Here is a 25,000-nt window from a genome sequence, read left to right on the forward strand (position 1 = left end):
TTAATCAGATTTAGGTCCCAAAAGAGGAAGTGTGTTATCACCCTAAAGAATCTTACACACCAAACACACAGATATCATTGACAGGGCAGGCACACATACAGTGAGGAAAATAGGTATTTGAACACCCTGCAACATAGCAAGTTCTCCCACTTAGAAATCATGGAGAGACCTAAAATTTTCATCTTAGGTGATTTTTAAGAATTTATTTGTGTGTTACTGCCGCAAACAAGTAATTTAACACCTGTGAAAATCAATGTAAATATTTGGTACAGTAACCTTTGTTTGCAATTACAGAGGTCAAACGTTTCCTGTAGTTTTTCACTATGTTTGCACACACTGCAGCAGGGATTTTGGCCCATTCCTCCACAAAGATCTTCTCCAGATCAACCAGGTTTCTGGGCTGTTGCTGAGAAACACAGAGTTTGAGCTCCCTCCAAAGATTTTCTGTAGGGTTTATGTCTGGAGACTGGCTAGGCCACTCCAGAACCTTGATATGTTTCTTACAGAGCCACTCCTTGGTTATCCTGGGTTGTACTTTGGGTCATTGCCATGATGAAAGATCCAGCCACGACCCATCTTCAATGCTCTAACTGAGGGAGGAGGTTGTTCCCCAAAATCTCCCAATACATGGCCCCCGTCATCCTCTCCTTAATACAGTGCAGTCGTTCTGTCCCATGTGCAAAAAAACACCCCCAAAGCATGATGCTTCCACCCCCATGATTCACAGTAGGGACGGTGTTTTTGGGACGGTACTCATCACTCTTTGACCTCCAAACACAGTGAGTGGAATTAAGACCAATAAGTTCTATTTTGGTCTCATCTGACCACAGATCTTTCTCCCATGACTCCTCTGGATCATCTAAATGGTCATTGGAGAACTTAAGTGTGCTGATTTAAGCAGGGGAACCTTCTGTACCATGACTTTAAACTATGACGTCTTAGTGTATTACCCACAGTAACCTTGGAAACAGTGGTGTCAGCTCTCTTCAGGTCATTGATCAGCTCCTCCCGTGTAGTTCTGGGCTGATTCCTCACCTTTCTTAGGATCATTGCTACACCACGAGGTGAGATCTTACATGGAGCCCCAGTCTGAGGGAGATTGACTGTCATGTTTAGCTTCTTTCATTTTCTAATAACTGCTCCAACAGTTGATCTTTTTTATGAAGCTGCTTGGCAATTGCCCCGTAGCTCTTTCAGCCTTGTGGAGGTCTACAATTTTGGCTCTGGTGTCTTTACAACAACCTCCACAAGTCATCGAAAGACCTTTTCGACTCTCAAAAAACATAGATGTTCAACTTAACTGAAGCCAAGTATCTCAACATGTCTGAGTCACTTGTTGCTTGTGCTGAGTGTGGCATGTATAGCTCTGCTTGCATCAATAGTGATAATTTTATTTGTGAGAAGTGTAGATTAACTATTAGAGTTTAGAGGACAGCATCCGGGCTTTAGAAAGTCCTAGAGAGTCGGTAGCACATAGCGTAGCAGGCCTGGTTGGCACAGCCTTAGCTAGCGAGCCCCCAGCTCCGGCATTAGAGCCCTCGCAGCGCAGCGAATGGGTGCTTGGTGCTGTTCTCATTTCCCATAGCATATCTGCTAGGCTTAATATTGGTAGTATAGGAGTAGTTAATGGAGATTGACAAACCAGAGCCGAGGCCAGGTAGCAGACAAACATCAGGGAGACGTCACCTAGGTCACACCAGATTGAAACTGTGTCTGTTCCTCGAGTACCAAAAAATAATTCTCGTAAAATTTGAAGACAAAATTTAATCAATGTTAAATTCAATTACTCTCCCTCTGAGAATAATTTAAATCTGAAACTAGGATTGCTAAATATTAGATCCCTGTCATTTAAAGCATTACTTGTTAATGAAATGATTACTGACCAAAATCTATGCATGTTTTACTTGACGGAAAACCTAGACCCCGCCAGACGACTAAATAGCCCTAAACGAAGCTCCTCCCTCTGGCTATAGATATGTTCATAAACTTCGTCCAAATGGTCGAGGAGGTGGAGGAGGTTATATGACTCCAAAATAGGCGTCTCTCAAAAATCCAGCCTCAAGTTTAATACTTTTGAACATCTCATCCTCACTGTACCAAATGTTTCAAATTTATCAACCAACAAAGCGTAGCAGTCATTTATGTTAATTACTATTTACTGCCCCCCTGGTTCATACTCTGAGTTCTTGCAGGAGTTTTCAGACTTCCTGTCTCATGTAGTGCTATCAGCCGATAAGGTGATTATAGTGGGTGATTTTAACATCCATTTTGAAAATCTATGTGACTATTTTAGCATAAACTTTCAAGCAATTCATGATGGGTTCAATGGGTATCACTCAGATAATTGTAGTCATATTTTAGCCTTGGTCTTTGGTATCAACATATCCAGTTTAGCAGTACTTCCTCAGAGTGAGGCCGTTTCTGACCACAGCCTCATAACGTACGAGTTGTGTTTAACTGACTGTGTTCATCGGCCACCCCGCTATCAAATTAAACGAGCTATAACACCCAGCACCATAGCCGTGCTCACTGATATTTTACCAGGTCTGACAAACACTGATCCACTTGTAGCTCCGGAAGGACTAGAGCGTTTCACCGAGCACGTCGAGACTTCCCTTCGTACAGCTTTAGACAAAGTTGCACCACTACGATATAAGAGAGCCACGGAGAGAAGAATAGCACCATGGTACAATGAGCACACGCCAGGGGCGGACTGGGGAGAAAAAGTGGCCCGGGAGTTCCTGACAGACTGGCCCACTATATATATATATGTGTGTGTATACTGTATATGAATCTATACATGGCACGTAGTGTATATGACGGCGTTTATTGTCATATGGACAATATTAATTCCAGCAATAATATGATTACAAAGCCACATAGTGGCTTTTAAATAGTCCACCATAAGACCACCAAACAAGTTGTTAAATAGTCCACCATAAGACAACCAAACAAGTTGTTTTACGCAAAGTGCATCCTAAAGAACAACCTACAACTCTAACGTGGGTATTTCTTCCTCTTACCTATTTGTGGTGGTTAGTTTTAATCTAAGAATTTCAATAGCTTTAAAAAAACAGTGCACAGTGCTCTGCCTTGAAGACCGCCACTTGCGTCCGTGTTAACCGTGTTAAGGTAATTTGCCTTAGACGTTGCAGAGGCGACAGCAGTACATTTAAAATAAATGTCGTAGTCCGGCCCGTATTTTCTGGGACAAGTTGGTTTTTTTCTGATCTCCGCTGCATACTGTCAGCCCGCACCAGCTGGCCCAGTCCGCGGCCCAACTCGTTCATGTGTTTACAGGCTCAGACCGCGGCCGCGCTGAGCAGGTTAGTCTGACTGGAGCGGGGGAGGTAATAACACCGTTAAACAGCAGCGTGACTACGGGCCGGGGCTGCAGTGCGCGGCAGTGGCTCCTCCACGGGCTGAGTTAAACCACCGGCGGCCCACCGGCCCACTAACCCATCGGCCCACCGGGGAAATCCCCGGTAGCAATGTAGGTCCGCCCCTGGCACACGCGTAGTCTCAAACAAGCCGTGCGGATCCTGGAGCGGAAATGGCGAAATTCGAAGTTAGAAGTGTATAGACTATCATGGAAAAGCAGCCTTATTGAATATAAGCATGCCCTCCATACGGCAAAATCCTCATTCTTATTGGCTTTAATAGAAACATAAAAACAATTCAGGACTCCTATTTTAAAACTTTCTAGCCTAATGAGGCATCATGAACAAATTAATTCACTAATCCCACTAGAGAGTAGCAGTAACAATTTTATGAAATTATTTGATGATAAGATTGATAAAATTAGGGAAAAAATTAGTCATGGAGTCCTTTTCCCAAATTGGTTGTGAGGAACTTATTTCATTGGTAGAATCTGCTAAGCCTTCCACATGCATACTAGATGCTGTACCAACCCATCTACTTAAATAATTACTACATAGCAATGTTGAACCTTTGCTTACCATAATTAACTATTCTCTGAGCCTGGGCTACATTCCCATTTAAACTTGCAGTCATCAAGCCGCTAATTGAAAAACCTGGTCTTAATCCCCAGGAACTGTCCAACTATAGGCCAATCTCTAATCTGTTGTTCATATCCAAAAATTTTTTTAGAAAGTAGTTTCTTCGCAATTCTCTTTCTTCTTTCAGAGTTATTTCAGTTTGGATTTAGACCCCATCACAGCACTGAAACGCCACTGACTAAAGTACTAAATGATTTCTTAATATCCTCTGGTAAAGGACGTTTCTTTTCTTATACTGCTAGACCTCAGTGCTGCTTTTGACACCATCGATCATAATATTCTACTAAATAGGCTGAAGACACTCATTGGCATAAGAGGTCAAGCATTCTCCTGGTTCAGGTCCTACCTGATAGATTGTTACCAATCAGAATGTACAAAGGTAAAACATGGTGTCCCACAAGGATCTGTACTGGGCCCCATATTATTCTCATTTTCTCATTGTATATGCTACCACTGGGCACTATCATTCGTAGGCATCGTATTAGCTACGATCATCTTGCAATCCAGATGATATCAATACTACTCTCAAAATTTAGAACTGCGTCCAGGATATTAAACACTGGATGGCATCTAATTTTCTTCAACTAAAAAGACTGAGGTGATGATTCTTGGGCCCAAAGCTGCTAGAAGCAATTGGGATGATATTCCCCTAACCCTAGATGGCTTTTCAGTGACACCTAAATACACTGCAAAAAGCTTAGGTGTCACTATTAATTCGGATATTTCATTTGACACACACATATGCAGTGTCACTAAGGCTGCCCTTTTCCATTTAGGTAATATCACCAAACTGAGACACTTGTGTTAGCTGATGCAGAGAAGCTGGTCCATGCTTTTGTCTCGTCAAGATTGGACAACTGTTATGGTTTTCTAATTGGATGCTCTAAACAGTCCATAATGAAACGACACTGGCTTCCGATTAAATATCAAATTTAATTTAAAAATTTTTCTGTTGATCTATATGGCGTTAAATGGTCTAGCTACCCAATATCTGAGTGAACTCATTGCTTACTTCAACCCATCTCGCCCTTTGCACTCCCAAAATCCTAGTTCCAAAAATTTGTAAGACTACAGCCAGAGGCAGAGCTTTCTCCTTTAAAGCCCCTCAATTATGGAATAGCCTTCCAGCTCCAATCCGATATTCTGACACACTCAACCTGTATTGTATATCTTTTTTGCATGCTTCTACCTAAGACGATTACATGCAAGCACCTACAAGCACCTGGGAGATGGTCTGGCTTGCCGGTGGATGTACTGATGCCGGGGTTGGATGTGCCATTACCACAAGAGGACGTGCAGATGCTAGCTCCTACCTGAGGCTCACCATCTGCACCAAAGGGACTGACTACTTGGCCTGGGAACTAGAACCACAACTGTAACTATAGAACTACTTTTTGACCACAAATACGGGCTTGTGCTAGTGGGCCACTCAGTGGAGGATGGGTTCCTTTTTGAGTCTTGGTCCTCCCGAGGTTTCTTCCTAATCCCCACCATCATAGGGAGTTTTTCCTTGCCACTGTCACCTTTGGCTTCCTCATTAGGGATCTGGACCCATAAGATTGTAAAGCTGCTTTGTGACAACATGTGTTGTAAAAAGCGCTATATAAAAAATTTAGTCTTATAAAAAATAGAGTCTTACTGATTGTGTGGGGTGGACAGGTGTCTTTATGCAGCTAACGACCTCAAACAGATAATTATTTACAATAATAAGTGGAGTGGAGGTGAACTTTTTAGAGTTGGACTAACAGGTCTTTGAAGACCATAAATTTTGCTGATTGGCAGGTGTTCAAATACTTATTTGCAGCAGTAACACACAAATAAATTATTACCCGTCCATGATTTCTAAGTGGGAGAACTTGAACCGTTGCAGGGTGTTCAAATACTTAATCTCCTTATTTTGAATGTGCCTATAGCTGTCAAGAGTGTGATTGTGTGCATATAACTGACTGTGTGTGACTGTGCGTGTGTGTGGTTCAGGTGTGCGTGCTGGTTCATATGTGTGTGTGTGTTATTGGTTCAGGTGTGCTCACATTCACATTAAATGCATTTAGCTGCCACTTTTATCCAAAAGAATCCTCCAACATGTGTGGGACCTCCTCCTCCTCCCATACCTCTATTACCTATGCAGGTGAAGTTTCTCCTCCCATACCTCTATTACCTATGCAGGTGAAGTTTCTCCTCCCATACCTCTATTACCTATGCAGGTGAAGTTTCTCCTCCCATATCTCTATTACCTATGCAGGTGAAGTTTCTACACCTTGTGCATTACGTTGTGGTGATTTCCTTGTGCATTACCTGTGTGTGTGGAGGAGAGGAACAGGGGCGTCCCCACTGGTCCCCAGACTCGTCCCAGGCACTGTAAGCAACTCTACTGTGTGAGTGACTGTAGGATAGAGAGGGGAGATGTTACAGATACTGAACACCTGACCAAACACCTGTGGGGCTCCCACGTCCTTCTGCACACTTGAGTTCATTCATCAATTAATCATCAATCGTTAATGAGCTGAGTCAGGTGTAGCCACGCCCGATCATGGCCATGGGGTGGGATTTATGCCTGCTCTCACACCTGTTTCAGGTATATCCCTTGGCCATCTGAGGGCTTGTGTTCGTGGGTGTGGCCTCTCACCTGGCAGGTTTGAAAAGCGAAGGTTCATCTCTGTTTCTGGTGCTGAGCTGGTTTGGCTCTGCCCTCTGGAGGAGTGGCTTCACCTTGGGAATATCAGCCATAATGTCATACTCCTCCCGGTTCAGACCACATGAGCTGGCTGACACGTGCCCAGACTCGCACGACTCCATGGAGCTCTGTGATGAGGTGTAGATTCTCACGTGAGGGGAATGGCTTGTGTTCAGGTGGGATGGTTTCCTGGAGTCAGTGGAGGGGGTGTGAGCCTCTTGGCTCCGCCTACTACTGCTGCTATTCTTGATAGTTTCCCAGGCAACATGAGCAGGTCTTTGAGAGTAGCCAGTTACTTTGTTTTCACTGTTCTTCCTAGATGGGGAGGAGCTACAGGGACTTGGTAGGTTGTTAATAGAGTGGGTGGAGCCTGGCTGTGACCCTTTGGTGTGCCAGGAGTCAGACTGAGTTCTATTGTGGCCCGATTTCCTTATGCAAGAGGACGTTTCTACTCTAGAAGTTTCTGCTCTGTAGTTGCTCAGTGTTTTGTGCAGGATGTTTTGGCCTGATGAGTCCTGCTGAGCTTTAGATGGAGAGTTCCGTCCACTTTTATGACTGTTGGTATCAGATTTGTGAGGAGATTGGCTAGTATCATAACTCCGCCTTGAAGAGGAAGGACTCCGGCTATCATGTCCATGGACGTAGGAGAATCGGCTTGTTTCATGTTTCTGTAGCACTGACTGGTTAGGTGTGTCATAGCCCCGCCTTGTGGGGGAGGAGTCTCGACTGTCATGGCTGTGACTGCGAGTGATGTTGCTGGTCTCAGATTTGCGAGGAAGAGATTGGCTAGAAGTGTCATAACTCCGCCTTGAAGGGGAAGGACTCCGGCTATCATGTCCACGGACGTAGGAGAATCGGCTTGTTTCGTGTTTCCGTAGCACTGACTGGTTAGGTGTGTCATAGCTCCGCCTTGTGGGGGAGGAGTCTCGACTGTCATGGCTGTGACTGCGAGTGATGTTGCTGGTCTCAGATTTGCGAGGAAGAGATTGGCGGCTAGAAGTGTCATAACTCCGCCTTGAAGGGGACGGACTCCTGCTATCAAATCCATGGACATTGGAGAATCGGCTTGTTTCGTGTTTCCGTAGCACTGATTGGTTAGATGTGTCATAGCTCCGCCTTGTGGGGGAGGAGTTCCGACTGTCATGGCTGTGACTTCGAGTGGTGTTGCTGGTCTCAGATTTGCGAGGAAGAGATTGGCTAGAAGTGTTATAACTCCGCCTTGAAGGGGACGGACTCCGGCTATCAAATCCATGGACATTGGAGAATCGGCTTGTTTCGTGTTTCCGTAGCACTGATTGGTTAGGTGTGTCATAGCCCCGCCTTGTGGGGGAGGAATCTCGACTGTCATGGCTGTGACTGCGAGTGGTGTTGCTGGTCTCAGATTTGCGTAATGATTTGCTGACAGGCTCAAGACTCCTCCTACCTGCAGAGGAGTTAGCACTCTCATGACTCTGCCCATTTGATTTGTGATTTGTCTCTGATTGGCTGCTTGCCCCATAGCCCTTTCTGATGGGAAAAGCACTGTGCTGATCCTTCTGCAGAAATGATTGGCTGTTTCTTTCATAGCCCTTGCTAGAGGGGGAGGGGCTTCGGCTTTCACGCCTATGACTATTGGGAGAGCTGCTGACCTTCTGGAGAACCGAGTGATCTTGCATGATCTGCTTTGATGGGGACGAGCTCCACCTACTGCTGCCACGGCGACTGGTACCCTCTGTCTGTTGTAATCCACCTCTCAGTTTGCAGACGCTGGACAGAGATTTGGCAGTGGTACTGATAGAACCCACAGAGCTGGCAAATGCCCGGAAATTTCTTTGCAGTCCTCCAGAATCAGCCAGCTGGTCGTAGGAGTTCTGACTTGGGCTTCTGGATCTCAAACTTTCATGGGGCAGGAACCCCTTAGAGGTCAGGTGTGAGACAGGCTTGGCCCGCTGGGCGTTGGAGGACACTCGGCCAGGGGAGGAGGATCGGGATGGGACAGAAGCTTGTCGGGAGGAGGAGAAGGCTCTGGGAGGGCTGTGTGAAGCTGTGAAACCTGTCCTGGCCCTGGTCCGACCCGACAGCGCCAGGGACTCCGCCTGTTTGAAAGGGGTGGGGCTCGGGGACCTCGGACCCACCTGAGCCTCCACTGCGATGCTGAGGTCCACAGGGTCCAGACAGATTGTCCCCAGTTCCAGCTCTGGATCCAGGTCCAGGTTCTGGATCTCCGAGGTTCTCCTCTGGGATGGGACGCCCAGGTCTGGGTTCCTGAACGGGATGATAGCTTTGGGCTCTGGGGTGTGGTTGTTGGGAAGTGGATGTCCACGTTCAGAATGCCGATGGGGTGGAGGGGGGCTTTTATCCTGGAAGGTTCTAGAACCTGATGCTCGGCCCAAAGAAAAATATCCACTGTCTCTCTCACGACCGACTGAACTCACTGGAGAGAGGGAGAGAATCAGGATTAACTCTTCTAAAACTCAAAGACTCTGGAATTCTTTCTCATTGTAAGTGGGAGTATATGGGCAGCCTGTAAGGACCAGGCCCAGATTGGCTGGGGCCTGTAAGGACCAGGCCCAGATTGGCTGGGGTTATGTAAGGACCAGGCCCAGATTGGCTGGGGTCTGTAAGGACCAGGTCTAGATTGGCTGGGGTCTGTAAGGACCAGGCTCAGATTGGCTGGGGTCTGTAAGGACCAGGCCCAGATTGGCTGGGGTCTGTAAGGACCAGGCCCAGATTGGCTGGGGTCTGTAAGGACCAGGCCCAGATTGACTGGGGTCTGTAAGGACCAGGCCCAGATTGGCTGGGGTCTGTAAGGACCAGGCCCAGATTGGAAGGTGTGCTAAGGGTGGAACTAAGGGGGTGGGAGTAAGCGACAGGGCTGTTAGAATAGGTTATGATTAGAGTTAGGGGTTAGGGGATAGGGATAGGTTTAGGGGTTAGGGGATAGGGATATGGGTTAGGGGTTAATATATTAGGGTTACATTTACATTTACATTTATGGCATTTGGCAGACGCCCTTATCCAGAGCGACTTACATTTTTATCTCATTTTTTTTTTATACAAGTGAGCAATTGAGGGTTAAGGGCCTTGCTCAGGGGCACCTCAGTCATGGCCACAGGTCTGGGAATCAAACCCACGACCCTCCGGTCACAAGACCAGTTCCCTAACCACCAGGCCATGACTGCCCAGATTAGGGTTAGAGTGTGGGGTGGGCGTAACAGCACACAAGAATACCCAGTGGGGCTGTTAGAATGGGTTATGGTTAGGGGTTAGGGGTTAGTGTCAGGGGGTGGAGTGGGTGTATCAGCACTCAAGAATACACAGTATAATAAGAATGAATGATGTAAACAAATTTGTCACCACAAAGGAGAGGGTGTTGACAGTGTGTGGATTGGTGTCTTCACCATGTGAGGAAGACGATGGGGTGATGAAGCTGTCACGGCTCTGTGCCTCCTCCATCCACACACGGGGGTTCGGACGGTGCAATGGGTGGTGTAAGCGTGTCATCCTGCTGTGATGAAGATCAAGGAAGTCTTCATCTGTGAAACTCAAGTCTGACTTGTCTTCACTTTGACTGAAAAGAGAGAGAGAGAGAGAGAGAAAGGAATGAGAGTAAGAGGAAAGAGAAAGAGAGAGAGAGAGAGAGAGAGTGGATGTATGAGCATGTATGAAATGTTTGAAAATGAACAGGGATTTTTTAGAATTATATTTTCAGTGTACCAGAAATAACTGAACAATTATATCAAACTATGTTAGAAGTTCTAAAATATAACCAAATAATCTATAACCCCCAGTCTGCTTGTACATATCAGCTTATTCACCAGAACAACCATCAGAACCCTTAGTCACAGGTACAGATACGTTAACAAACCACAGATCAACCAATCATTTCACCCTGAGTAATCCCATCAGTAGACAAAAGGGAATCTCCATCAGACTAAATTCTGTTAAATGTTTATGCACAGACGTGCTGGTTTGTGGTGTGAGCTGGTTTTCTCAGAGACCAGGTGAGTCTTACCTGTCAGAGCTGTGGTCGTCGTCTCCGTCACACAGGTAGAGGTTACAGTAAGAGTCTCCGCTCTCTTCACACCAGCTGCTCACCACTGACACCTCATCAGAGTCCTCCTGATAGGCCAGCACAACACGGCCAGCCAATCAAAAAACAGAGCAAGCACCATGTCACCCAATGGCAGCTGGTAGTGGTGGATTAGAGGCGGAAACCTCACATGATCTGTCTAAGGGATGAAGTGACACCTTTGAGGACAGAGACAGGTGAGAAGGGCCAATATGTGTCAACCTGCAGTTCACCTCATATTTTACCAGTCATACATTGTCCGGTCCCACAGGTCTGTGTCAAAGGTCACACAGTACTGTGTGTTTCTAGTTTTGATCGTTTACGTGGCCGATGGTGCTGGTCGGCGCCCTCTGCTGGGGTGGTGTGATACTAAACAGCTCAGAGGGCTGAGCAGGGTCAGTTTGAGCTCAAATAAACCCACAAGAGCAGGACAGCATAGAGATGGTCAATTAGTAACAGTGTGTGTGTGTGTGTGTGTGTGTGTCTGTGTGTGGCTGGGCAAATGTCAAACTGTCATTCTAGAGTCCCACTCTACTTCATCATTATATCATCATTTCATCTTTCTTGTGTGTGTGGGTATGTGTTTGTGGTGTGTGTGTGTGTGTGAGAGACAGAGAGAGAGAGAGAGGCTGTGTTGTGTGTGTGTGTGTGTGTGTGTGTGGCTGGGTTAATGTCACTCTGGTGTAACCCTAGCTGGGTCCTGCTTCACTTCATTATTATTTTATCTCTGCCGTGTGTGTGAGTGTGTTAATTTCTGTGGTGTGTGTTTATCTCTTTGCTATAGCATCTATCCCACACTTTAATATGAAGAGTTAGGAATCCTCAGACTCTTACCACCTGTCTGCATTTTAAGCCTAAAGTTAAATAATCCAGTTCAGCCTGAGTTTGGTCTTGATCAGTCATGCTGTTGTGAACAACACAAACTCACACTCAGAACACAATGAAACCCACAGAAACACAATGACCGTAGTGTCACCCAATGACCTTAGTAGTCTTCTCTCTGACCCTTGCCCCTCACTCTCTCTCTCCCTCACTCTCTCCCTCCCTCACTCCATCTCTCCCTCATACTCTGTATATTACTGATTCCTAAAGGAGCAGAAAACGAGCTGCCTTCATTAATAATGTAATGTGGGCGGAGCATCATGAGTCTCCTCCCCCGTCTCCCATAAGTCCCTTTGCTCTGTCCTTATTCTACCGTAGTGCACTACTGGTTATGTTGCCGTGGTGATGGCATTTCCTCCCGACAGCTCTGCCCATTCACTATTGCTCCAACACCTACCTGTCTGTCTGCCTATCTGTGTCACAGACTCTCAGAGACCAACACCTACCTGTCTGTCTGCCTGTCTGTCTGTCACAGACTCTCAGAGAGACCAACACCTACCTGTCTGTCTGCGTCACAGACTCTCAGAGAGACCAACACCTACCTGTCTGCCTGTCTGTGTCACAGACTCTCAGAGAGACCAACACCTACCTGTCTGTCTACCTGTCTGTCACAGACTCTCAGAGAGATCAACACCTACCTGTCTGCCTGCCTGTCTGTCTGTCAGAGTCTCAGAGGGACCCCAACACTTGTCTGTCTTTTTACCAAACACCATTTGTCCTTTCTCACCTGTCCATCTGTCTCACCTTGATGATAGTCTTCTCTTCTCCTGGTGTTGGGGCCGAGCTGCTGTTCTCTGTGACAGGCTTCACCTGCTCAGGTGTGTGTACAGGTGCGTGTACAGGTGTGTCTGCAGGTTTGTGTACAGGTGCGTGTACAGGTGCGTGTACAGGTGTGTGTGCAGGTTTGTGTACAGGTGTGTGTGCAGGTTTGTGTACAGGTGTGTGTACAGGTGTGTGTACAGGTGTGTGTACAGGTGTGTGTGCAGGTTTGTGTACAGGTGTGTGTACAGGTGCGTGTACAGGTGCATCTGCAGATGTGTGTACAGGTGCAGGCGGTTGGTGCAAGTGTCGAAGACGCAGACAGTCATGACAGCGGGATGAGTTGAAGATGTTGGGCTGGAACTTGGGGCACACAAACTCATCACCACTGAGGGGCATTACGGACTCACATTCATCACACACTGCCGAGATCAAACAGGACACACACACCCTTGTTACAGGTTTGAAACTGAACGGTTTGAAAAAAGCACAGAAGTACGCACACTTTACATTGTGAGGGTCAGATAGGACTCACTAAAACAAACGCACTAGCTCACATCCCTCAGGAAAACAAAATTTACGTGTTGAATTTATCAGCAAATGTTCCTCAATGTCCAGTCTAAGGTTTCACGAGGCAGTGTTTGTGATGCTGTCAGTGAGATAGACCACACTCACACTCTTACAGAGATAGGTATGTCTGCTTTGAGAGTGAAGCCATGAAACACTACACATGGTCATACTCCACCCACACACACACACACACACTCTGCCAAAACACTAAACATATCAACAAACCACACACTCAATTTAGGCAGTTTCAGTTGTTACAATTACAACCTCTTAAAGGCAAACCTCTGTAATCTGAAAGTGGTGTTAACCAGGCCTTACCTGCGTCCCGCTGGGCGAGAGGGTGAGGATGTGTGTGTGTGTGTGTGAGTGAGTCTGCAGGAGGGGACACACCATGTCTCTTCTCGAGAATTACTCATGCTCACTGTCACTTCCCATTGGCTGTCACAACAATGGTGGAGACTAGCCTACAGCACTCCTCCATTTTGGCTCTGGGTCCATATGGATCCCTGCAGGCTGCCTTCATCATGAGAAGCCAACATGGCAACCGTGGCCTGAGGCCAGAGGAACGGATTAAATATCAGCAGCAGAAAAGGAAGAGACCCTGGCCAGATGGCACACGCAGTCTCCATCACCACGACCACCCCAACACCCCACCACCCCACCACGACCACCCCCACCACAACCACCCCAACACCCCACCACGACCACCCCACCACAACCACCACGACCACCCCACCACAACCACCCCAACACCCCACCACGACCACCCCCACCACAACACCCCACCACGACCACCCCACCCCAACACCCCACCACGACCACCCCCACCACATCCACCCCAACACCCCAACACGACCACCCCACCACAACCACCCCACCACGACCACCCCCACCACATCCACCCCACCACATCCACCCCAACACCCCACCACGACCACCCCCACCACATCCACCCCACCACAACCACCCCAACACCCCACCACAACCACCCCAACACCCCACCACGACCACCCCCACCACATCCACCCCAACACCCCACCACGACCACCCCACCACAACCACCCCAACACCCCACCCCAACACCCCACCACGATACTCCACCCCCACACCCTCACCATAACCACCCCCACCCCAACCACCCCAACACCCCACCACGATACTCCACCCCAACACCCTCACCATAACCACCCCCACCCCAACCACCCCAACACCCCACCACGATACTCCACCCCAACACCCTCACCATAACCACCCCCACCCCAACCACCCCAACACCCCACCACGATACTCCACCCCAACACCCCACCACAACCACCCCCACCACAACACCCCACCACGATACTCCACCCCAACACCCTCACCATAACCACCACAACCACCCCAACACCCCCACCCGACACCCCCACCACCCCAACCCAACCCAACACCCCACCACTAGCCCTACCCAAACACCCTCACAACCACCCCGATACCCCCACCACGACCACCCCAACACCCCACCACGATACTCCACCCCAACACCCTCCCCATAACCACCCCGACACCCCCACCCCAACCACCCCGATACCCCCACCACAACCACCCCAACCCAACACCCCACCACTAGCCCATGGGTTAAAGCAAGAAATTTTCATTTGACTGAAAATTTTTCCTGGCAAAAGACAATGCCAGCAATTACTGAAAATGTGGTGTAGTTGGGACACGGCCTCTTTTGCCTAATTCCACATATTAATCAATCAATCAAATTTTATTTATATAGCGCTTTTTACAACAGTTGTTGTCACAAAGCAGCTTTACAAGTGCCGAGTCCTAGCCCCCAGTGAGCAAGCCAAAGGCGACAGTGGCAAGGAAAAACTCCCTAGTTTTTGCATGAGGAAGAAACCTTGAGAGGAACCAAGACTCAGGGGGGGAACCTATCCTCCTCTGGCCGACACCGGTCACCATGACAACAACAATATAGACAGAATGTAGACAGAATGTAAAAGATGCAATAATGTCAATTTAGACCGAAAAATATGTAATAATGTCCATCATGGTGTAGGCATCCGGTTAGGCAGGAGGTGGCCGGCCAGGATGGATCGCTTGTCTCTCCTCATCTCATTATTCCTCAAGCAGGCGGGCAGCCATGTGGAGAAATGAAACAGGGAAAATTAGCTCTGTATGAGGACATATACAGGACAGGTAAAATTATAAACATTTCTGGAGTGTGGCAGCAACTCCGGCACTAAGTTAAATTATTACAGCCTAGCTAAAAAAAGGCAGAACCAGAAGGTAACATAGGCTTGGGGGCATTCTGAGACAATGGCATCCGTCCACTGCACTGTCAACAAACTTGAGTGACCACGAGCAGTGACAGGATGACAGCACCAGTACCCCAGTCTACCATAAAACCCTTCGTCTATGAACCCCTGGATCTGTACCTTTATCTAAGGGGGATATTAATTATCAAACGCTAGACTAAATAAGTAGGTTTTCAACCTAGATTTAAAGATTGTGACTGTGTCAGAGTCCCGGACACATTTAGGAAGATTATTCCAAAGCTGGGGGGCCTTATAAGAAAAGGCTCTTCCCCCTGCTGTTACCTTGTTAATTTGTGGAACTAATAACAGACCAGCACCCTGTGATCTTAGTTGACGTGGGGGTTCATAGTAGGAAATAAGTTCCTGGAGGTATTCAGGAGCAAGCCCGTGTAGTGCTTTATATGCTAATAATAGAATTTTAAAATCAATACGAAATTTAACTGGGAGCCAATGCAGGGCTGATAGGACTGGTCTAATATGCTGAAATTTTCTAGTTCTGGTCAGAACTCTAGCTGCGGCATTTTGAACTACTTGAAGTTTATTTAGATTCCTATTTGAACATCCTGACAGTAGTGAATTGCAGTAGTCTAGTCTAGAGCTAACAAATGCGTGCACCAATTTTTCTGCATCATCCTGTGATAATGCATTTCTTAATTTGGCAATGTTGCGGAGATGTAGAAAAGCTATCCTAGTAGTATTATCTATATATTTATCAAATGATAGGTCGGAGTCGAGTATGACGCCTAGGTTTTTGGCTACTGTGCCAGGTGTAATGGGATAGTCTGCAAGATTAAGCATTAAATTTGGAATTTTCTGTCTTGCGGCCTTAGGGCCCACAAGGAGAACTTCTGTTTTGTCCTCATTTAATTGTAGGAAGTTTAGAGACATCCAGCATTTAATATCTCTTACACAGACCTCAATTTTTCCTAAACTAAGTTTGTCATCGGGTTTGGCTGATATGTAAAGTTGAGTGTCATCCGCATAGCAGTGAAAATTGACACCATGTTTGTTTATAACTGTGCCCAATGGTAGCATATATAATGTAAATAATAGTGGTCCTAAGATGGAGCCTTGCGGGACCCCATATTTAACCATTGTACGTTTGGATGAAATATTATTGAGCTCTACAAACTGATAGCGATTTGTTAAGTAAGACTGAAACCATGAAAGGGCTGTGCCTGAGACTCCAACCCAGCGTTCTAACCTTTCTAGCAAGATCCTATGATCAATTGTGTCGAAAGCTGCACTAAGATCAAGAAGCACTAACAGTGATACATAGCCTTGATCTGATGCAAGGAGGAGATCATTTGTTACTTTAACTAATGCTGTTTCAGTACTGTGATGGGGCCTAAAACCAGATTGGAACTTTTCAAATGTGTTATTCCTATGCAGATATAGGCATAATTGCTGGGCAACAGCTTTTTCTATGATCTTAGATATAAATGATGTGTTTGAAATGGGTCTATAATTAGATAGCACAGTCGGATCAAGATTTGGTTTCTTGATCAGAGGTTTGATAATTGCTAATTTACATGATTTGGGCATGTGACCTATTGTAATGGATGAGTTAACTATAGTTAGAAGAGGTTCAGTTACAGCTGGTAATACCTCTTTTAATAACTTTGAGGGAACTGAGTCTAATGTGCAGGTAGTACAATTTAAGGAAGAAATTATTTTCTCTAATTCTGATTTTGGGAGTGGATGAAAAGCATCAAGTTTTTCTCCCGGTATGTAATTTAAATCAATATCAACCAAACCAGATGACATACCAGTTGTATTGCTAATAAAGGGTTTTATATTTTGTCTAATATTCTCTATTTTATTATCAAAGAAATCTATAAATACATTACTAGTGAGGTTTACTGGAATCTGAGGTTCTGTGCCTGCTTGATTTTTTGTAAGTTTAGAAATAGTATTAAAAAGAAATCTAGGATTGTTTTTATTTTTCTCTATCAGTGAGGCTAAGTATGCTGAGCGTGCTTTAGTGAGTGCCCGTTTGTAGTCAATAATGCTATCCTTCCAGGCACAGTGGAATACTTCCAATTTAGTAGATCGCCATTTCCGCTCTAATTTACGTGCTATTTGTTTTAAGTTTCTAGTTTGGTCGGTGTACCATGGGGCGAGCTTTTTGGATCTAGCTTTTTTATATTTTAGTGGAGCTACTATATCTAGAGCTGATCTGCAGGTATTCTCCAAGTAGTCGGTTAGACTATCTAACTCTCCTGGATCGGATGGCGAGTGGGCTAAAGCATATTAAACACATTTACAAAGTATACTTATCTATCTGGGGGTCCTCTTCCAGAAAATTATTTAAAGATCAAGTCAAATTTAGTGAATCCTGGTGAGTTTTAAAAGGTATGATAAAAAAACAAACTATGAGAAACTATGTTCACAACTGTTCACACTGTCTTCTAACTGCTTCCAAGTAAACTAACTTGACTTCTATACTGTTTTGGTGATCTCATGCTCAATAAGGTACTTCATTAGACTGTAAAAGATAACAGTTCTGTATCAGTAACAATTTACTGTCTCATTTGGGCATGTTGCTCATTCTTTTTATAAAGACTTCAGAACTGGGGAGTTTTCAGGATTACGCGAATAATGTCCTGTACGCAGTTATCCTATCCTGACGCTGTCCTCCTCGGTCCCAAGCCGCATAACCGTGTATTCTTCCGCCGCGCACACCAAACACCAAGTTCCGTTTAGACGCACGGATCAACGTTAAACTTAATTAAGTTAAATATTTATACATATACTCGAAATGATTCGAAATAATTCGCTTTTAATCACATTATTTAATGGTGGTTTATTTCCAAAACGCCCAATCTTAACGTCTTCACGTTCTCTCATGTTTCGTCCTGGAATTACAAGAGGCTCGTATTTGTTAACGTAAAGAGAACTGTTCAGTCAGACAGATATTTGTTGTGAAACTAAGTAGTTACAATTTCAAGCATTTCAAGTAGGCTACTTAGCCTAAATTCCAGCACTTTTCACACGTGAAACACAAAGCAACATTAAAATTAATCAGGTAAATGTTCATTCCCCTGTTTTGCGGGGTATTTCTTTATACTACCAAAGAATGACGCGCCAAATAGCCTCCAGAGTTCGCGCAGGTTTGCGGGAGGTTAATGGAGTCGCGCGCTACGGTCAGGCAGGAGGGGGAGGTCACTTTTCTAGTTATGTCCGAAAATCAGAAGGTGCACCCGCAAGTCAATCAAACGACACCGCCGTCATCCATCCATCCAGTAAGAATCATATTTCGACCACAAAACAGATAGCACACGCGTGTGTGGTTTATTATGATTTGACGGATTTTTTCCCCCAAAAAATCAAATGACGGAAATCCGTCGTAGTGACGGAGAACTTTAACCCATGCACTAGCCCTACCCAAACACCCTCACAACCACCCCGATACCCCCACATCCACAACCACGACTAGCCCTACCCCAACACCCCCACCATAACCACTCCCACCCCAACCACCCCCGATACCCCCACCACAACCACCCCAACCCAACACCCCCACCTCACCCACCCCAACACGCCCTTTGGCCCTTTAAAAACAAAGACCCAAAGAAATTGACAAAAATTACCTTTATTATAATCAATTCAGCGCATCCCAGTATAACACAAAGTACAAGACACAGGTGCACTCTGGGAGAGTGAGCACTGTATGCCCCCTGCTGGAGGCATGCGGTCCTGCAGCCTTTAGCTCGACCACAGGCGCTCCAGCAAGGCCTCACATTGGCCAGCAGGGGGCGAGCACACGTACAACTCGTACTAACAGTATGAGCAGTGCTGGAAACAACAATGAGAAACAGTGAGGACACCCCGTATTAAAAACAACCTAACAAACACATTTTATTTTGCAGTTCAAAGGGTCAATTCCCCCACGCTGCATCTGGCCAGACATGCCCATCCATTTGGCCCCATGAGCCAATCATCATCTTACACTAATGTAAGTCCCGCCCACAGGGACGAAGGCCTTCAGTCTTTACTCCGCCCTTTCCTGCTGGTACGCTGACGTCGCTGTTTCTTTGTGGTTCTGCCCAAGCGTAACTTGTTGCCTGGGACAACCGAGGACGACTTCTCCACTTGACGGGCCCGCCCCCTGGACTCCTTCTTCCCCTTTCTCCTCTTCTGATTGGTGAAAATGTGGAGAGACGCAGAAAGAGACTGAATCCTGAAACAGAGACAGAGAGGAGGGGAGAAACGGGGAGGGGGGAGAGGGAGAGAGAGAGAGAAAAAGGGGAGGGAGAGAGAAAAAGGAGAGGGGTTTGTTAATTGAGGTTTGTTAATTCTGCTGTGACAGAGTGATGGTCTGCGAGAGGAAGAGTGAAGGTCTACGTGAAGGTCTATGTGAGGAAGAGTGAAGGTCTACGTGAAGGTCTATGTGAGGAAGAGTGAAGGTCTACGTGAAGGGTTGCGTGAGGAAGAGTGAAGGTCTACGTGAAGGTCTACGTGAGGAAGAGTGAAGGTCTACGTGAAGGTCTACGTGAGGAAGAGTGAAGGTCTACGTGAAGGTCTATGTGAGGAAGAGTGAAGGTCTACATGAAGGGTTGCGTGAAGAAGAGTGAAGGTCTACGTGAAGGGTTGCATGAGGAAGAGTGAAGGTCTACGTGAGGAAGAGTGAAGGTCTACATGAAGGTCTACGTGAGGAAGAGTGAAGGTCTACGTGAGGAAGAGTGAAGGTCTATGTGGAGGTCTACGTGAGGATGAGTGAAGGTCTACGTGAGGAAGAGTGAAGGTCTATGTGGAGGTCTACGTGAGGAAGATTGAAGGTCTACATGAGGAAGAGGTGTCTGTTCACTACTTTTTGGAGAGGAGGGGCTTGCCAGCCATGCGTGGGACCGCTTCTACTTTATCCTCCTCATTATCTTCCTCCTCATCATCACCATGGCTTCCTTCCTGTTGGATGAAACATACATATGCAAAAAGTAATTCCCTTTAAGAAAATGCCTAAAATCCACCCATGACCCCCATATGACCCCCTACAACCCAACAATTCAGGTGATGTCATGCGTGTTACAATATAAACGCACATGGACGTAGTTTTGATTTCATAAGTGGGGGGGACACAACCTGGGGTGGCGAACTGTTGAGCGGGGGGGGGGGGGGGGGGGGGGGGTGGTTGAATGAAAATTGTTGAGCGCTGTGAACAAAAATTGTTGAGCGGGGGGGGGGGCTCGGAGCTGCATGATCCTAGTGCTAGATTTGTCGCTATTTGGATATTGTTTTTTTAACCGTTAAAAAGTGGGGGGGACATGACTTCGTCGCTACTTAAATATTTGGTTTTAACTGTAAAAACTGGGGGGGACCAAAACCGGCTTTTGAAAAAGTGGGGGGGACATGTCCCCCCCCGTCCCCCCCCAAAACTACGTCCGTGTAAACGCACATACGATCAGCACACCTGTATTTTCCCAGACCCACACCTGATTCTGCTGAACTGCTGTTCATCACCAAGACCAGTAACACTCAACACTCAAACCACCCTTCATCCTGCCATTACCTGCCGTTGCCATGGCTTCATCATCACCAAATGCTCGCGTTACCTTGGTGTTACCATTAGAGCTGTGACGGTATGGATTTTTTCTTACCGCAGTGAGAGAGCAACGTATCACCACGGTTAACCGCCCCCCCCAAATTTTTTTTTTTATTTATAAATAAAAACATGCACTTTTAAATTAACAAAAACATCATTCGTCGTAAAGTAAATACGCAAAATTATGGCCATAATATTGTTAACAATGACGTGAATAACGTGAATTTAAAATATCTTATTTTTCCGTCTTCATGTTCCTTGCAAGACAAACCAACATGTTCATTTTGTCCGGTTTAGAGGACGATCTAAACGAGGTGACAGTGTTGCCTGCCGTGCTGAATACACGCTCCGATGGAGTGCTCGTTGCACAAACGGTCATATATTTTCTGGCAATGTTTGACAGAAGAGGGAATCCATTTATATTTTTCCGCCACCGGGCAAGTGGATCCGAGGGCGTCCTCCTGCAAATACGTGGCGAGTTCAGTGTCCGCACCGGGCAAAAAGCCGCATACATCTGAACTGAATACATTTAACTGTACATTTAACTGAACTGATCAGTTTCTGAACGGTGTCTGTAGCATTTCATGTGCGACAGTTTTGGCTTTCAGCCGGTGTTGTGGCGAATTCCGACTCCCCTCGTTTATCCGCGCATAAAGACGCTACAGATTATATTGTCGATTTACATTTCTATGCATAAATAAGAGCTAGACTTTAAATATCCATCACAGCAAACGACACGGAATTATCTATGTCCAAAGTCACACTGGCTTAAGATTGTTAATTATTTAAAAAAAAAATTTGTGGCGGTCGTTAATTTGATACTCTTATCGGGCGATATAAAAATTATCGCCGTTAATCTATTCTTAAAGTTGGGTTGGGAACTGGGTCAAAATGGATAAGCAAACTATGATGACTTTCAACTTGATAGTTTAGCTCGGCTGTATTCCTAACCAAATTGCACAGTAGGGGCGAGAACGAGTTTTTAAACCTGTGAATTACAAATCGTACGTGTTTTTACATGGATGCAGCCACAAAGTCGCCAGGTTTGCTTCATGGAAAATTCATTTTTAGGAACGTAAAGTGTTACCGGAGCGGAGCTCGGAGCGGTCGTTTTCTGCATGGTCCTAGCGCTAGATTCGTCGCTATTTAAATCTATTTATTTTTAACCGTTAAAACTACAGAAGACCAAAACTGACTTTTGAAAATTACGTCCGTGTGGTTAAATGTACTAAATGTTGGCTTACATTTCAAATATTATGTTTAGCTGAATAAACATGTTATTTAATGTAGTATGTAGGCTTACAAATTCATGTTTAACTGAATAAACCGTTGAACACGAGTAGCCTACATTTTATTGAGCATGTTTTTTTTTTCTTCAAGTATCAAAGTAGAACAGCTTCCTCAAGCAGTCATTGATGCATTTTGGAAACAGGAGATGAGCCCCTGGTCACCCTCTGTATTAAGAAATCCTATCTCAAAAACTGACTTTTAGTCATTACTTGGGTAGCACGCATATGATCCATTTTAATATAGATTAATTTCAAGATTTCAGTGAGATTAATCTAGATTTAAAAAATTAATCTATGCCCACCCCTAATAAAAATACACACCGGCTATACCGAAGTTCACCTCTGACCACGACTTCACAGTATTACAGCAGAATTATGTCTAAATATCTAGACATACAAAACTAATGTGCTCAATGAACTAAGTTATAGTCACTGTAACTCCCTAATATCATCTGTAGCGTTATGCGTGTGCAAACGAGGGGAGTCAGAATTTGGTACAACACATGTTGGTTTGAAAAAAATTCTCCGTCGTGCCTGCTGCTTGCATGTGCTAAATGAAAATGAGCACTTTCTTCTTTGATTTACAACTTTGTCCTACCACCTGATTAACTTTCTGCTCCACCCCCGACGGGTGAAGAAAAACCTACAGAAAAGCTGCAGCCCATTATAAACCGCATGGTTCAAATCGTGGGGGAAAAATTTAGTGGCTTATACTCCAGAAAATACGGTAATCGCACACAAAAATCCAGCACACACCCCCCATCCCCCAAACCCCGTTTATTTAATGGACTGTTCCTCTCGTCTACACAGCGATCGCAATGGAAATGTTTTTTCACAATGGAAACTATTCATTTTATAGATAAATAAATAAATAAATGGCGGTAATGAGCTCAACACCGCGGTAGGCATTACATAACCGAGGTGTTGCGGTAATGCGGTTATTGTCACAGCCCTAGTTACCATAGATCTGATGTTGCTTTACCCTGGATTTATCACTGCTATACCCTAGTTACTATGGTGTTACTGTGTGGTTACCTCTGTGTTATTGCTGGTCAGGTTCTCCAGCAGACGGGTGTTGGACAGGTCAAGGTCACTAATGGTGGTGACTGTGACCGTGTGGTTGGGGTGGTCGTAGTGCACTGACTCCGTGGTGGCTGTTATCACATCCTCAAGTTCATCAGCATCCTCTAAGAAAGAGAGGGAAAACTGCCGTAAGACACCCCACAGTTACCACCCCCCACAGTTACCACCCCCCACAGTTATCACCCCCCACAGTTACCACCCCCCACAGTTATCACCCCCCACAGTTACCACCCCCCACAGTTACCACCCCCTCCAGTTGTCATCACCCCCTCCCGTTATAACCCCATCTACTTATCACCCCGCACAGTTATCACCCAGACTGTGTCCGTGTGTGATTTTAATTGCCCTTCAACTAACCCTAGGTAACCCGTGACCTTAACCCTAGGTAACCCTGTGACCTTAACCCTAGGTAACCCCATGACCTTAACCCTAGGTAACCCCTTGACCTTAACCCTAGGTAACCCCTTGACCTTAACCCTAGGTAACCCCTTGACCTTAACCCTAGGTAACCCCGTGACCTTAACCCTAGGTAACCCCGTGACCTTAACCCTAGGTAACCCCGTGACCTTAACCCTAGGTAACCCCGTGACCTTAACCCTAGGTCCGGTAGGTAGTTTTGTTGCCATCAGTCTGTGTGGCACTGGCATGGAAGATCTGGCTAAAACAAATAATAAATTGGCTTTATTATATTATGCATGTGCTTTTGTTAACACACAGACCTACAAAAAACACACACCCACACGCATGCGCGTGCGCATGCACGCACACACACACACACACACACACACACACACACACACACACACACCTTACCAAGAGCCTGTTTTCTCTCTTTAAACATCTTCACGTATTCTTTATGTCTCTGGAAACAGCAAGTAAAAAAATGTTTACAACTCTTGTTGAGTAATTTCTGTTTACCTGGAACTAAATGCCTCGTTGCCCTCACCCCCCTCCCCTCCCCCTCTGCACCCCCACCTCCCTTCACCCCCCCTCTCCTCTCTCCACCCCTCACCTCCTCGCGGACTCGTTTCCTCTCCTCCCTCAGTTTGGTCTCGAGCTCCTTCACCGCGGCTTTCCGCCTCTCCAACTTCCGCTTGTGGAACCCGGTGAGAAACTCCCTGAAGAACGTGCACAGAGCGAGCGTTACTCAAACACGGGACTGAACCAGAACCACAGACCGGGACTGAACCAGAGACCACAGACCGAGACTGAACCAGAGACCACAGACCGGGACTGAACCAGTGACCACAGACCGGGACTGAACCAGAGACCACAGACCGGGACTGAACCAGTAACCACAGACCGGGACTGAACCAGTGACCACAGACCGGGACTGAACCAGTGACCACAGACCGGGACTGAACCAGAGACCACAGACCGGGACTGAACCAGTGACCACAGACCGGGACTGAACCAGAGACCACAGACCGGGACTGAACCAGTGACCACAGACCGGGACTGAACCAGAGACCACAGACCGGGACTGAACCAGTAACCACAGACCGGGACTGAACCAGTGACCACAGACCGGGACTCAACCAGTGACCACAGACCGGGACTGAACCAGTGACCACAGACCGGGACTGAACCAGTAACATCAGACCGGGACTGAACCAGTGACCACAGACCGGGACTGAACCAGTAACCACACACTGGGACACGTCGGCCGGTCCAACACCTGTGGTCACTACATGCCCCCACTATAACACAACTAGCGTTATAATGCTGCCATACTTACTGTCGGTCCTTGTCGTCGAACGTGACGACACATTTATTCTCTCTCTTTTTAGATCCGGGCTTGATTTTTGACCCAGACTTCAATTTTCCATCG

At 46.2% G+C, this 25,000-nt stretch overlaps 2 protein-coding genes across 3 annotated transcripts in view; both read right to left on the minus strand.

Annotated features, from left to right (window-relative positions):
- The window catches only part of LOC143517610 (uncharacterized), a 10,506-nt gene extending 311 nt beyond the window's left edge, over window positions 1-10,195 (minus strand). Inside the window, exons 1-3 of the mRNA XM_077010321.1 lie at window positions 10,074-10,195; window positions 6,646-9,106; window positions 6,315-6,402 (exon numbers count right to left, since the gene is read on the minus strand). Of these exons, the coding sequence (XP_076866436.1) occupies window positions 6,315-6,402; window positions 6,646-9,106; window positions 10,074-10,176 (2,652 nt within the window). The 5' untranslated portion in view covers window positions 10,177-10,195. The remainder of the gene's footprint in view (window positions 1-6,314; window positions 6,403-6,645; window positions 9,107-10,073) is intronic.
- Window positions 10,196-18,834: 8,639 nt separating this feature from the next.
- nol12 (nucleolar protein 12) overlaps window positions 18,835-25,000 on the minus strand; it is a 6,258-nt gene continuing 92 nt past the window's right edge. Inside the window, exons 1-6 of one of the 2 annotated variants that reach the window (XM_077010323.1) lie at window positions 24,908-25,000; window positions 24,182-24,287; window positions 23,983-24,031; window positions 23,122-23,273; window positions 20,069-20,163; window positions 18,835-19,438 (exon numbers count right to left, since the gene is read on the minus strand). The exon at window positions 24,908-25,000 is cut by the window's right edge and continues 89 nt beyond it. In XM_077010323.1, the coding sequence (XP_076866438.1) occupies window positions 19,243-19,438; window positions 20,069-20,163; window positions 23,122-23,273; window positions 23,983-24,031; window positions 24,182-24,287; window positions 24,908-25,000 (691 nt within the window). In that variant the 3' untranslated portion in view covers window positions 18,835-19,242. Of the gene's footprint in view, window positions 19,439-20,068; window positions 20,164-20,958; window positions 21,259-23,121; window positions 23,274-23,982; window positions 24,032-24,181; window positions 24,288-24,907 lie in introns of those variants that run through there. The other variant, XM_077010324.1, reaches the window with a different exon arrangement.

This window comes from Brachyhypopomus gauderio, chromosome 6 (genome assembly GCF_052324685.1).
Source record: "Brachyhypopomus gauderio isolate BG-103 chromosome 6, BGAUD_0.2, whole genome shotgun sequence".
NCBI classification, from domain to species: Eukaryota; Metazoa; Chordata; class Actinopteri; order Gymnotiformes; family Hypopomidae; genus Brachyhypopomus; species Brachyhypopomus gauderio.